We start from the raw sequence: 14,832 nt of genomic DNA on the forward strand, positions 1-14,832 counted from the left end.
AAACATAAATAGATCCTTTCTTTCAGTACCCTCTCCAGCAACTTCCCCATCACCGACGTCAGGTTCACTGGTCTGTAGTTACCCAGAATATTCCGACTACACTCTTGTACAGGGGGGCAACATGAGCAACCTTCCAGTCCTCCGACACCTCACCTGTATTTAAGGATGCCACAAAGATATCTGTCAGGGCCCCAGCTATTTCCCCTCTCGCCTCCCTCAGCAACCTGGGATAGATCCCATCCGGTCCTGGGGATTTGTCCATCTTATTAACCTCTAGCATACCCAACACATCTTCCATACTTATGCCAACATGATTCAGACTAATCATACTTCAATCTCTAATCTTAAGATTCATCATGTTCCTCTCTTCAGTGAACACTGATGCACAGTAATAATTCAGAATCTCACCCATTCTCTCTGGTTCGGCACACAGCCTTCCTTCATTATCAATGGACCAATCCTTTCTCTCGTTACCTGCTTGCTTCTTAATTAAGAATAAAATGCTTTGGGATTTTCCTTAACTCTGCTTGATAAAGCTATTTCATGACCCCTTTTAGCCTGCTTGATTCCTTGTTTAAGACTTGTCCTACTCTTCCGATATTCCTCCAGGGCCCGTTCTGTTTTTAGCTGCCTCGACCTTATGTATGCTTCCCTAGTCCTCTTGGCTAGTTGTACAATTTCTCCTGTCATCCACAGTTCACGAATCTTGCCCTTCCTATCGTTTGCCTTCAACAGGACATGCTTATCCTGCACTATCGTTAACCTATCTTTGAAAGCCTCCCACATCTCAAATGTGAACTTCCCTTCAAATAGCTGTGTCCAATCCACAAAAAAAGGTTTTGTGATTTACACATGAAAGAAGTGAAACTATCACTGTCTTCTAACAGATGAAAGGCTTAACAGACAATCAGTTTTTCAATGTATAATTTCAGTTACATCACACTGCAAAGTTTTGCTATAAATTCTGTGTTCCGAGCGAGCCCTCCACTGTCACCTGATGAAGGAGCGTCGCTCCGAAAGCTAGTGTGCTTCCAATTAAACCTGTTGGACTATAACCTGGTGTTGTGTGATTTTTAACTTTGTACACCCCAGACCAACACTGACATCTCCAAATCATTGGTAAAGTATGTGTGAGAGTGTGATGGGGCATAAGCCTGTGAGATGGTGCGTGCGTGGCTGTGAGGGTGGGAGGTGTGTGTATGAGAGAGAGTTTGTGTATGAGAGATGGTCTGGAGGTTGGCTAATGTGATGCCACTATTTAAGAAAGGTGGTAAGGAAAAGCCAGGGAACTATAGACTGGTGACCTTGACATCGGTGGTAGGCAAGTTGTTGGTGGGAATCCTGAGGGACAGGATTTACATGTATTTGGAAAGGCAAGGACTGATTGGGGATAGTCAGCATGGCTTTGTTCATGGGAACTCATGTCTCACAAACTTTTAGTTTTTTGAAAAGGTAACAAGATTGATGAGGGTAGAAAGGTAGACATGATTTGTATGGACTTCAGTAAGGCATTTGACAAGGTTCCTAATGGGAGATCTACCAAAATTAGATCTCCTGGAATACAGGGAGAACTAGCCATTTGGATACAGAAGATGGAAGACAGGGCAGTGGTGGAGGGTTGCTTTCCAGACTGGAGGCCTGTGACCAGTGGAGTGCTACTAGGATCAGTGCTGGATTCACTGCTTTTGGTATAAATGATTTGGGTGTGAATATATGAGGTATGGTTCGTAAGTTTGCAGATGACGCCAAAATTGGAGGTGTAGTGGACAGTGAAGAAAGTTATCTCAGAGTACAATGGGATCTTGATCAGATGGGCCACTGGGCTGAGGAGTGGCACATGGAGTTAAACTTAGATAAACGTGAGGTGCTGCACTTTGGAAAAGCAAATCAGAGCAGGACTTATACACTTGTAAGATTCTAGGGAGTGTGGCTGAACAAAGAGACCTTGGAGTGCAGGTTTATAATTCTTTCAAAGTAGAGTAGTATGTTTTCCTTTATTGGTCAGAGCATTGAGTATAGGGGTTGGGAGGTCACTTTTGGAATATTGTGTGCAATTCTGGTCGCCTTCCTAGTGGAAGGATGTTATCAAACTTGAAATGGTTCAGAAAGGATTTACAATGATGTTGCCAGGGTTGGAGGATTTGAGCTATAAGTTAAAAGGCTGAGTAGGCTGGAGCAGATTTCCCTGGAGCAGCCAATGCTGAGGGATGAACTTAGAGAGGTTTATAAAATCATGAGGGGCATGGATAGGATTAATAGACAAGGTATTTTCCCAGGGGTGAGAGAGCCCAGAACTAGAGTGCGTAGGTTTTGGGTGAGAGCGAAAAGATATAAAAGGGATCTAAGGGGCAGCTTTTTCACACAGAACATGGTGCATGTATGGAATGAACTGCCAGAGGAAGGAGTGGAAGCTAGTACAATTGCAGCATTTAAAAGGCACCTGGATGGGTATATGAACAGGAAGGGTTTAGGGGGGTATTGGCCAAACGCTGGCAAATGGGGCTAGATTCGGTTAGGATTTCTGGTGGGCATGGATAAGTTGGACTGAAGGGTCTGTTTCCGTGCTGTCCATTGCTATAACTCTATGACTATGACTCTGTGCTCCCTCAAAAACAGGGCAGGAACAAACCATACCTGGCCCCCAGAACAGCCAGAAGGCCTGTCTGAAACCTTGTTCTCCCCATCCGTCTAGTGTCCAAGATTAATGCAGCCTTGATACCATTGCCGCTGGAAAACAAAGGAAACTTTCGCGAGACGCTGCGGACACAAGAGACAGGTTACAGTCTATTACGCTGCCCATGTCTCAGTCCGAGTCAAAGGAACCCAACCTGGGGTGAAAACATCCCAGGTGAAGTTACCAGAGAAAGACTAGGCCTATGTTTCTGGTCTTGGTGGGAAAGGAATATCGTGATTAGAACCAGGTGGATCTTCTTGACTATGATTGGCTCAGGTTAACAACCCTAATCAGGGAGCCCTGGCTGTCAGACCTAAGCAGGGAATTAAGGATCTCTTCAGGGACTGACTCTGTGAGCTAGTTGTTCACAGCTGGTGTATTGTGCACATGTAAATAAAGGGTGACTTTGTGACTGGATACTAATCTACGTGCAGTTATTTCATTGTCTCTCCCTTTGACATATTCTATGGTTAGGACCCTACGTTTTCTGGGATAGAGAGTTTCAAGGGCACTCAACCTCCTGAGAAAATAATTTTCTTCATCTTGATCTTAAATGGGTAACCCTTTATTTTCAAACTGTCTCCTTATTGTAGTCCCTCCTACAAGAGAAACCATCCTTTCAGTGTTCACCCTGTTATGGCCCCACAAAATCTTCTGTGTTTAAAAAGATCACTGCTCATTCTTATAAACTCAAATGGATTTGGCACCAACATGCTGAACCTTTCTTCATAAAATAATCCTAAACATTGACTAGCAAAATTGGAGTCACTGGCTGGCAAAAGAGATAACTTACAGTATCTCCTGTGGGCTGGTGATACATTATTTTACAAAATGTCTTCCTGGCGCTTCATGCCTGCACTTGTAGATTCAGCTGGTAATAAAATTGGCTGTTCTTGCATAAGAAGAAATTACAAGAGACTTTTTGAAATTTAGTGAGCATTTCTAAGAGTAGACAAAAAATTCTTGGAAGTGGTTTCCCCTGGAGGTGTAAATAGCTGTCCTATCTCACCAACAATCTGACAAGATAAGAGTCATCCAAGCTCAGTTGGAAAGTTATTTAATAAATTTTGATCTATGTAAACATCTGGCTGTGAGCAACCATTTCGTGCAGAGACTATGAGACTAACATCAAATGGAATTTGCAGAATTGTAACAATGTGGTAGGAAGCCCTTTGGCCTAATGTGTCTGTATGAATTCCACTAGCTTGGCAGCATTTGAGGTCATGTTCCCAGAGTATTAACCTGGATTTCTTAACTTCTAACCCAGTATGTATTAATCATGATGCCACCATCTCTGCACAACTACTAGATATAGTGTACTGCATTTCTAGGCGGCACTTGATAAGGAGCCACTTAAAGGCCATTGCAGAAATTAAAAGCTCATGGTGAAGAGGACATATTGATATAGAATATTGGCTTCCTAGCAGAAATAAATAAGAAATGGTATGGTTACTATACTATACGTTTTTTACTCGAAGATTTTTTACTATACGTAGAACCCTAACTTGTGAAGACAATTTTAAAAATCCACAAAGGAATATGGATGGTGAGTGGACAAACATTGGGTGAATGGTGGATAATGTAGGAAAATGTAAAATTGTCCATTTTGGAAAGAAGAATAAAAAAGAAGCATATTATCTAAGTGGTGAGAGGCTGCTGAGCTCTGGGATACAGAGGAATCTGACTATCCTTGTACATAATTCGTGAAACGTTAACATGCTGGTTCAGAAAATAATTAGGAAAGCTTCTGTGATTCTGATAGAAGATTCTAATTTATAATTTATTGTGGAATTAAGTACAAAAGTTGGGAAATTATGCTTCAGTTATAAAGGACAGTGTTGAATTCATGTCAGGAGTACAATGTATTGTGTATGTCTGTTTATTGAAGGATTTAAATGTGTTGAAAGAAGTTAAGAGAATGTTTACAAGATTAATATTTGGAACAGTTTTGTGAGGAAAGATTGGTCAGGTTTAGAAGAACAAGAGGTTACTGACAATAGACAATAGGTGCAGGAGTAGGCCATTCTGCCCTTCGAGCCTGCACCACCATTCAATATGATCATGGCTGATCATCCTTAATCAGTATCCTGTTCCTGCCTTATCTCCATAACCCTTGATTCCACTATCTTTGAGAGCTCTATCTAACTCTTTCTTAAATGAATCCAGAGATTGGGCCTCCACTGCCCTCTGGGGCAGAGCATTCCACATAGCCACCACTCTCTGGGTGAAGAAGTTTCTTCTCATCTCTGTCCTAAATGGTCTACCCCGTATTTTTAAGCTGTGTCCTCTGGTTCGGCACTCACCCACCAGCAGAAACATGTTTCCTGCCTCCAGAGTGTCCAATCCTTTAATAATCTTTCTGTCTCAATCAGATCCCCTCTCAGTCTTCTAAACTCAAGGGTATACAAGCCCGGTCGATCCAGTCTTTCAGTGTAAGATAATCCCACCATTCCAGGAATTGACCTCGTGAACCTACGCTGCACTCCCTCAATAGCCAGAATGTCTTTCCTCAAACTTGGAGACCAGAACTGCACACAGTACTCGAGGTGTGGTCTCACCAGTGCCCTGTACAGCTGCAGAAAAACTTCTTTGCTTCTAGACTCAATCACTCCTGTTATGAAGGCCAGCATGCTATTAGCCTTCTTCACTACCTGCTGCACCTGCATGCTTACCTTCATTGACTGGTGTACAAGAAAACCCAGATCTCTCTGTACTGTCCCTTTACCTAAATTGATTCCATTTTAGGTAGTAATCTGCCTTCCGGTTCTTGCCACCAAAGTGGATAACCATACATTTATCCACATTTAGCAGCATCTGCCATGCTTCTAACATCCTCATCACATTTCACCCTGCCACCTAGCTTAGTATCATCAGCAAATTTGCTAATGTTATTATTAATGCCATCTTCTGTATCATTAACATATAATGTAAAAAGCTGCGGTCCCAGTACTGATCCCTGCGGTACCCCACTGGTCACTGCCTGCCATTCCGAAATAGAGCCGTTTATCACTACTCTTTGTTTCCTGTCAGCCAACCAACTTTCAATCCAAGTTAGTACTTTGCCCCCAATACCATGTGCCCTAATTTTGCTCACTAACTGGATTGAAACTTAAGATTCTGAGGGGTCTTGACAGGGCACATGTGAAATGATGTTTAATTTTGTGGGAAAATCTAGAACTGAGAGTTACCTTTTGAAAAAAGGGTCACCCATTAAAGCCAGAGAGAGAGAATATTTTCCACAGATGATTGTGAACCTTTGGAAGTCTCTTCCTCAAAAGGGTATGAGACCATGCAGTACATATTGGTGAGCTCAAACTGCTCAACTTTGCCCTAACTGACATTTTCGATGTAGGTGTTATGGAATAGAAATAACACGGTAAGACCTATATTTATAGTACTTTGTCACATAGCTCAGAACTCTCACAATATGTCACAAAACATTTATCTGACCAGTTGTGGGCAAAGCATTTCCAGAAGGTTTTCTTCCCCTTCCACTCCCATCCTCCTCTATTCCCACCCGACCATTTTTTTGTTCCCTATGGAGTCCTACCAAGGATCAGTACCAGGATCCCCTCTCATCTATCATCTGCATTCTGTCTTTGAACATCTGCAAGCATGGGAGTCAAATTTCTCACACACATTAGATTAGATTAGATTCCCTATAGTGTGGAATAGGCCCTTTGGCCCAATCAGCTCACACCGACCCTCCAAAGAGTAACCCACTCAGACCCATTTCCCTCTGACTAATGCATCTAACACTATGGGCAGTTTAGCATGGCCAATTCACCTGACCTGCACATCCTTGGACTGTAGGAGGAAACTGGAGCACCTGGAGGAAGCCCACGCAGACGCTGGGAGAATGTGCAAACTCGAGGATGGAATGGAACCTGGGACCCTGGTGCTGTGAGGCAGCAGTGCTAACCGTTGAGCCACCGTACTACCCCGCACATCTTGATAACCCAGCTTTACTTCTTTGCTAACACACTCAATTTCTCTGCTGCCTCTGTTTTCGAACAACTGTCATTCTACAAGCCATAGGATGTTTAATATCCAATTATGTCACCTGAAACAAGTCGCATTTGAGTGCTCGATTTAAGGGACTGTACCATTAACAATGCAGGATACCTTCAGTTCTGCACAGAGCATTCCCATGCCAAAAAACCTCTTGTACCTGGCTTACTTTACAACCTTTTGACTGACGGTATCGTTAATGAGTTAAGCTGATATCACAAAGTTATTTATTTTGCTATACTAATATTTACAGTTTTCAGCAAACCTGTTTATTAACTGCGCACTGGGGAATCTATAATGTGGGCATGCAACCTCAGGATAATGGGATGGACGATGTAGGGTTCAAGTGAAGAATTTGTCTACACAGCAAGTTCTGTATGTTCCGTAGTTGAATTAAAAGTGAAGTTTCAATAGCCTGAGAGGACCACAAGGCTTTTTTTCACGTTACAGAGAGAGAGAGAGAGAGAGACGACTCGTGGGAGTTTAAACTGAGGGTCACCAGGCTTCAGGTGAGGGGAGAAGTGGAGAATGAGAGTCCTTCGTAGTAACTTCAGCCACTGCAAGAATTGAACCCATGCTGTTAGCATCATTCTGCTTCAAAATAAAACAGCCATTCAATCAACTGAGCTAACTGACTCTGATAATTGACTATAGCTGAAATAAACAGATTTATCACATATCACACGACTTTATGGTAGATTATCACACATGGATTATCACACATGGATTACCAGAGTTGCTTGCCAAATAAAAATCTCAAAACAATCATTTGTGATTGTTCCTTCCAGAATTGTGGTTGTCTTGCAGATAAGAAATTGCTGTAAAGTACCATTTCTGTAATCAAGTCCACAGTCTATAATTTTCACAGAAAAATATGATGAAATGTAGTCCTCAGAGTACTAGTAAAGAACTGGGAGCTACACAGATTGCCATAAGCAAGCAACCTTCCCTTTAACAAATACAGAAGTATTGTACTGTTGTGTATAGTGATCTGGATTTTAACATATACAGAAATATTGCATGTGTTACTTTTACTGTGTTCGTTGGTGTTAAACCTGGTGTATGCAAAGGGTATTGTCACTTTCTGACAGTGAATTGGAGTCTCATAAGGAAGCAAGCATGGCATTTGCAACTGGTTTTAGATAAACAAAAATCTCTGAAAATGTATTGCAAGACTAAGAGCAGGATATGTAAAAGTCAAGCAATGGTGAGATGTTTCTATGTCAGGATGGTGTCTAGCTTGGAGAGAATATTGTAAATGGTAAATACCACTGGTGCTATATATCGGTGGTGGAAGGAATGACTGTTTGTAGACATGGTGCCAATCAAGTGGTTTTCTTTGTCCTGGATGTTGTCAAGCTCTTGAGCATTGTAACATCTGCAATCATCCAGGCAAGTATATACTCATCCAGGAAAAATATCATCAGTCTTTCAATTTTTTTGGGTCAAAATCCTGTAACTTCTTCCTAACAGCATTGTGGGTGTACCTTCACCACATGGAGTGCAGCAGTTCAAGAAGACAGTTTACTACCATCTCTTATTGGTAATGATGGATGTGTAATAACTGTTGAGCTAGCTAGTGACATCCACATTCTATAGAATAGAATCCCGACAGTATGGGAGCAGACCATTCACGCCATCAAGTCATCACTAACCCTCTGAGGAGCATCCCATCCAGATTACCCTATCCCTGTAACTCTGCATTTCCCATGGCTAATCCACCTGGACTGTACATCACTAAACACCATGGGCAATTTAGCATAGCCAATTCATCTAATCTGCACACCTTTGGACTGTGGGAAGAACCTGGAGCTCCTGGAGGAAACTCACACAGACACAGGGAGAATGTGCAAACTCCATAACAACAGTCTCCTGAGGCTGGAATTGAACCTGAGCCCCTGGTGCTGTGAGGCAGCAGTGCTAACCACTGAGCCATCATGCCACCCATTCTCTGAATGAATTTTTAAAAATCATCCCGCGACACATACTCACATGTTCTTGGTGGTGTGCTCGTTAATCCAGAACACACCTGTTTTATTCAAAGGACTAATTTACTTTCAGTCCTTTCACTTTGCTGCGTATGGTACAATATCTGAAACCTCTTGTCAACACACTTGATACTATTATTTATTCTCAATTTTATGCCATTCCATGTGAAATCATAAGTATTTCATCCTGTTGATGTTTCACATTTAATTGATTCATCCACTGCTATTCAAAACTAAATTGGGGATACAGTACAAACTTAAGGTTAAATGTTTAGCAGGCTTAAATGTGAAGACACTGTCAATTGTGGTCTGAATGCTTTGTTATGTAAGTCAACCCTGTCTGTTAATTTAATTCTTAATCTCTCCTCACCAGATTTTGCAACGTATCTTTTAACTTTTTCTTGATTTTACTTCCTTGGAGAATATTTGAAGCTCCTGAATTGAGTTAAATACAAGTCTTGTGCAATCCTGAAACAAACTTGCCAAATTCGCTAATGCATATTGGGGGTGGCACGGTCATTTTCTAAAAAATACACCTTCTGCAATATAAAAGCAGTTTTGTCTCACTATTGAACACTAGTTCTCCCATTGTCATTTTCAGTTATATGTCATCATACATTGATCTTTGCAAGGCAAAAAAACAACTGCATCATTAACATTTCTTGAAAATGCAGAACAGATGAATATTAACTGTTATCGAGAATATTATTTGAATGCTCTCAACCTTTTTTCTCTTTTCAAAGCATCTGCCAAAGATTATCCTGAAGAAATTTTTTCAAAAAGGTTGACTTGATTACTCCACAGAATCCAGTTATAATTAAGAAGTGAAGTAACAACAAAATCGTTAAATACTTTAGAATGTTATAATTATGTGTGTGTGTGTGTATGTATATATATATATAGATGTTGATGAATTATGAGGTAAATGCTTGGCTTTGCTAGCATTTAGTTGAAAGTATCCTTCAAGGTCATATTTACCTTATGTATAATACATATGCTTGTGATAGGCAAGAATTGCATAAGGCAATCATTGACTGTACAAAAGCAAATGTTGTTTCAGTGAAATCAATATCTTTAGTGCCGGTCAGCTTAAGGAAAGGAATGATAGAAGTGGCCTATAACCTCAAAATGTGTTACACCTTGTAGTGGCTTTCAGTTGTGACCAGTTATTGTTAACTTTGATACCATGAAAAGATCTGAAAGAATGCCATCTCGGGCTTCTTTGGTCCTCTGATTTCTAGGTCATTAAACCTTTTTTTAAATTCAATTACTAATAGACAATTCAAAAAATGACAAATTGTAGAGCTGTCATTTTCTTTACAGAAGCTGTTGACAGTCATCAAAAATATTGTCAGTGCATTTTTGTGGATTTTTTTTTAAAGATTGACTTCAAGTTGATTGTTAACCTTTTTGAATACGCAGTGTTCTGTCATGCAAAGGGGAAGAAAATAATTTTTATATCTATTGAGTGTCTTAAAATAAAAGTGTATTCTGGAGGAGGGTTTGATGATCTACACTCTAACATTTAGCACTGCAAATTTCCACATTTTTTCTCACACAAGTCACAAAAAATCTGTGTATTTTTAAATTAACAAAGGACGTTTGCTTCTGTAATGAAAGTTAAATGGAGCGTATCTAATGAACAGTGGGATACAATTTATATTCCACAAATGGACTGACCCCATAACTCTCAAACAAGTGAGTTTATACCTTGCAATAGGTTAAGTAAATGAGAAGATAAAGATTAGAAATACGCACAAATTTTAAAGGTAATTTTAATCAGATTGGTTTCAGTAATAACAATCTGAACTACTTTCCCTCTTCAGTTGTCAACTGCATAAAAAATATAAGGAGATGATGTCATCATTTTGAGTATAAATAGTATGTTAAAAGCTGGTGGGATTAGTATGATTCAGTTTGGGAAGCAAACTATTTTAGAGATTAATTACAAGCATTTTACGATACAAATTAAAATTTTAAGATGGGAATGTTCCTGACAGGGTTGATTTTACAAAGAACATGGTTCACTGCCAACCAACTAATATTAAATGCTAAATCTATTCCTTAAAGATGTAAGTGCTACCAGCTGCGTTACAAGACCATTTCTGTTAGCTGTCAGACCTATTGAATTAGTCTAATTAAGATGAAACATTTAAAACTCAGGAACTTGAAGCCATACCGTAAGGTACAGAAAAAACCTTTAATTATTATTTTTAGAAACTTGATTTTAACCTGTGAGCTGTGCAGAGATGAGAATCCCCAAGATCGGAATAGTTTACCAAGAAATTGCATGATTCTGCATTGAAAGATATAGATTTTAACGCAAAGCTAATTATCATGTAATAATTATTTAAAGTTTTATTTGTTAATATTTAGCAAATTGCTAAATGTGTTTTTTTTTCAGAGGAAGATAGCTATGAGAGTTACTCACGGATGTTGCTGAAGTATTTCTTAGCAGAAGGCATTGTTAGCGGGCATTCTCTTTTCATAGCATCTGCCAAATATCATCCTGAAGAAATTTTACAGGTATGTTTGTTGATGAAGATGATGTGCTTCAATTATTGCAGGATTAGGTTATGTCTCTAAATTTGATCACTATGGTCACTTGATGTCCTAAAAAGAGCTCAGCTAATTTGAGTGCAGTTTCATTTTGGAACGCTCTAAAATGCTGGTAGCCAATCTTTTCATTCGTCGTTAATGGAATATTAGATAAATAGTGATGCAGAAATTGATAAATTCCAAAAGAAACTCAACACAACAAAAAAATGACCAGAGAGCTGGAATTGACTTATTGTGAAGCATTCTTGTAATAATAGAAAAATAAATAAAGGAATTAGAAATAAGAAAAAAAATTCCTTATGTGAAGAAAGTCAGATTAGCAGTTCCTTGCCATTTGTGATGTTTAGGAATGATTTTTAAGATTGCAACAATATCACTGAAACTCCCAAATATTCAATTAATTAACCAGTCACTTTTGGTTATTTGTTTGAAACTTCCACTTATTACATAATTGCTTATGTGATCTGTGATCAGTATGAAATCTCACGAACATGCACCCATCCTTGCAAAATATGCCAGTGCTAATTCCCACAAAATCATAGGCGCTCACAGATAATATATTTCCTAAACATGCAATTTGTTTTAAAGAATTTAAAAATAAATTATAATAGTAGAAAATTAAATGTAATATTTAAATATGCATGTAATGTTTTTATAGACTTGTAAGTCTACAGTTGCATTACATTATGTCCTTGGTCAGGGTTTTGTAGTGGTAACAATGCAGAAATGGTCAAGGTTCATCGTCTCACTTTCAAACTGACAGCTGCTCCTGCCGTATCTGTCCACTTTGGTGTGGAGATCCAAAAGCTGCTGTTGGTGAGTTGATGCTTCTCGTAAAGCTACATTGTTTAAAATCCCCATAAAGACAGTGCAATTAACATTGTTTCCTGTAATTTCTATTTCCTGTGTAAAACCTGCTTGTTGCACTGTCCAGATTCTTTAATTCTACTCTATTAGCATGTGTGTGCATCTGAAAGCAACTGTTTTCTTTCTTGCATTGAATGTTCTGGATTACTGTGTAGCCACACGACTTTGAAAGGACATTGATTCCAAGTTAGTTTTAGTACTAAAAGAAGTAAGTTAGCCCACTGAACTGGAAGGTTTGCTTTCAGATGTTTCATCACCATGACAAGGTAACATCATCAGTGAGAGTCTCCTGTGAAGCACTGGTAGTATGTCCCACCTCTTTATTTATAGGTCTTGGCTCCTTAAGGTGAGTGATGTCATGTCCAGTTCTCTATCTTTGCCCCAAGTAAAGGTAGATGGAATCTAAGTCGCTGACTTTCTTGTTGGAGTTCTGGTTAGAATGCCATGCCTCTAAGAATTTCCGTGCTTCTCGCCCTCCTCTGTCTGTATGTATGGAAACTAGTGATAGCCACCAAAAGACATGACCCCTATCACTAGTTTCCATATATACAGACAAAGAAGGATACCACTTTGACTGGGACAACACTCACATCCTAGGACAAGCAAAACAAAGACATACACAAGAATTGTTGAGGCATGGCATTCTAACCAGAACTCCATCAATAAACACATCAACTTAAATCCCATCTACTTTCCCTTGAAAAAAAATCAGAAAGGACATCACCCACCTTAAGAAACCAAGACCTATGAATAGAGAGGCGGGACATAGCACCAGCGCTTCACCGGAGTCTCTCACTGATGATGGTGACGAGTCATGGTGAAGTAATGTCTGAAAACAAATCTTCCAGCTCAGTGGGTTAACTTACATACTTAGCATAAACCTGAGCTACAAATCTTCTCAAAAATCGCTAACTGAAAGAAATCTCTGGCATTAAAATATCTAATTTAAATGGAATGTAAAAAGTCTCCAGTATTTTAAAAAAAAATATTTTAGCTTTCTATAGTCATGTGTATGCCCCAAATTTATTTTGCTTTCTGTAAAATGACTAAAAAAATTAAGGATATTTAATGCTTTTTTCTAAAATAAAATGCCGATAACACTCAGGTTAGGCAGCGTCTGGGAAAATTAATGGAATTAAAGATTCAGATCAATTGATGGCCCTTCATCAGAACTGAGAAAAGAATAAACATAATGGATTTTAACCAAGTCGAAAAACTGAAGAAGAAGAGAAAGTGTCAATGACCAGAGGAAAGTCAGGAAGGATTAACTGATAAAGGTTTCATGGTACAAAGCCAAATGATGTAATAACAAAGCAAAGATTGTCTAGGTGTGCTGTGAATGACTGCATAGCTGCTGTCCAAATACAACGTAAGGATCTAAAAACAGAAATTAAACAAAACTGAACCAGAAAATGAAATGATACAAAACGGAAATCAAGGTTATTATTAAAAATGTTTGAATTTAGTGTTGAGTGTAGGAGGCTGTGGAGTGCCAAGTGAGAAGAACAAATGCTGTTCTTTGAACATATGTTGAGTTTCATTGGAACATTGTAGCAGGCCAAGGATAGAGAAATTATAATGGTAGCATTGAAACGAGAAATGACAGGAATCTCAGAATCATGTTTGCAGAGTGAAAAGAAGGACTCTACAAAGTGGTCACTTAGTCTGTGTTCATTTCCCCAAAGTAGAGACCACATTATGAGCAGCAAACACAAGTGTTTCATTTACACAAGGCGTGTTTGAGGCTTTAGACTATCAGAACAAAAGAGGTGAAAGGTTATGTTTTGCATTTCCTGCACTTGCATGGAATGGTGCTATGGGAAGGGAGGAACTGTTGGATGGTAAATGAATATTGGAACAAGTTTCATGGAAGGGGCAGTCTTTTCATAATGATCAAAGGGGAAGCTAAGACAAAATATATTTCGCTTTTTAGTTTCTGTGAGAATGCTCCATTTTGATTGGCTGCTTGTCTTGCTTGATGACATTGCTGTTACTGAATGCCAGGAAACACTTTCCATTCTATTTCAAAGCCAGATTCAGACATGTCAAATAAGAGAAATTGTATGTTATGGAGATCACCAGATCTTTGTGAGCAACTTTCTTTGAGATTAGCAGCTAGCGCCATCACTTCTCTGCCAACTGTAATCAGGTCATTATCTTAAACCCACATCTAGCAACTCTACATTTATTCTAAATAGAGTTACAAAAACACTATGTTAGGCATTCCTTGTTGTATTCCATGGTTTCGAAAAATAGATTTTCATTTGTCCAATCTCGGGATATCCCAAAATAATTTGTAGGAGATGATGTACGGTCAATGTTGTTCTATGGGAATTAGTCTTTTTAAATACAAATTTCAATTGTAAAATATATATTTAAATTATAATGGCAATAGTTACTAGCTATGACACACAAATATTTAATTTGATTATAGATAGGTACTCTCTGCAGAGGCAAAAGGAATTCAGACAGGTGGTCATAAACCAACAGAGTACTAAACTTCACTAAATTACATTTCAATAAACACAGACGTATTGTGGAATTTACCACTTAAGAAATTAGCACTTACTTTGATTCTCACCCAATTTATTTAATTGCTACTTCTACCACAAAATTGTGGTCCAAATCGACTGGTAATTCTTCCAAACATTCATTACTCAAAAGCTAAATGCGGATGACTGTGAGGATGAAAGTGCTTTTCTCAGTAGTGCTGCTTATGAAGTATGGATTACC

At 39.0% G+C, this 14,832-nt stretch overlaps 1 protein-coding gene across 2 annotated transcripts in view; it reads left to right on the forward strand.

Moving 5' to 3' along the window:
- Nucleotides 1-14,832, forward strand: part of elp4 (elongator acetyltransferase complex subunit 4) — a 267,666-nt gene that overhangs the window by 51,140 nt on the left and 201,694 nt on the right. For both annotated transcript variants that reach the window (XM_060839056.1, XM_060839058.1), the window contains exon 3: nt 11,078-11,199. In XM_060839056.1, the coding sequence (XP_060695039.1) occupies nt 11,078-11,199 (122 nt within the window). The remainder of the gene's footprint in view (nt 1-11,077; nt 11,200-14,832) is intronic.

The sequence above is a fragment of the Hemiscyllium ocellatum genome, chromosome 18, assembly GCF_020745735.1.
Source record: "Hemiscyllium ocellatum isolate sHemOce1 chromosome 18, sHemOce1.pat.X.cur, whole genome shotgun sequence".
In the NCBI taxonomy this organism is placed as follows: domain Eukaryota; kingdom Metazoa; phylum Chordata; class Chondrichthyes; order Orectolobiformes; family Hemiscylliidae; genus Hemiscyllium; species Hemiscyllium ocellatum.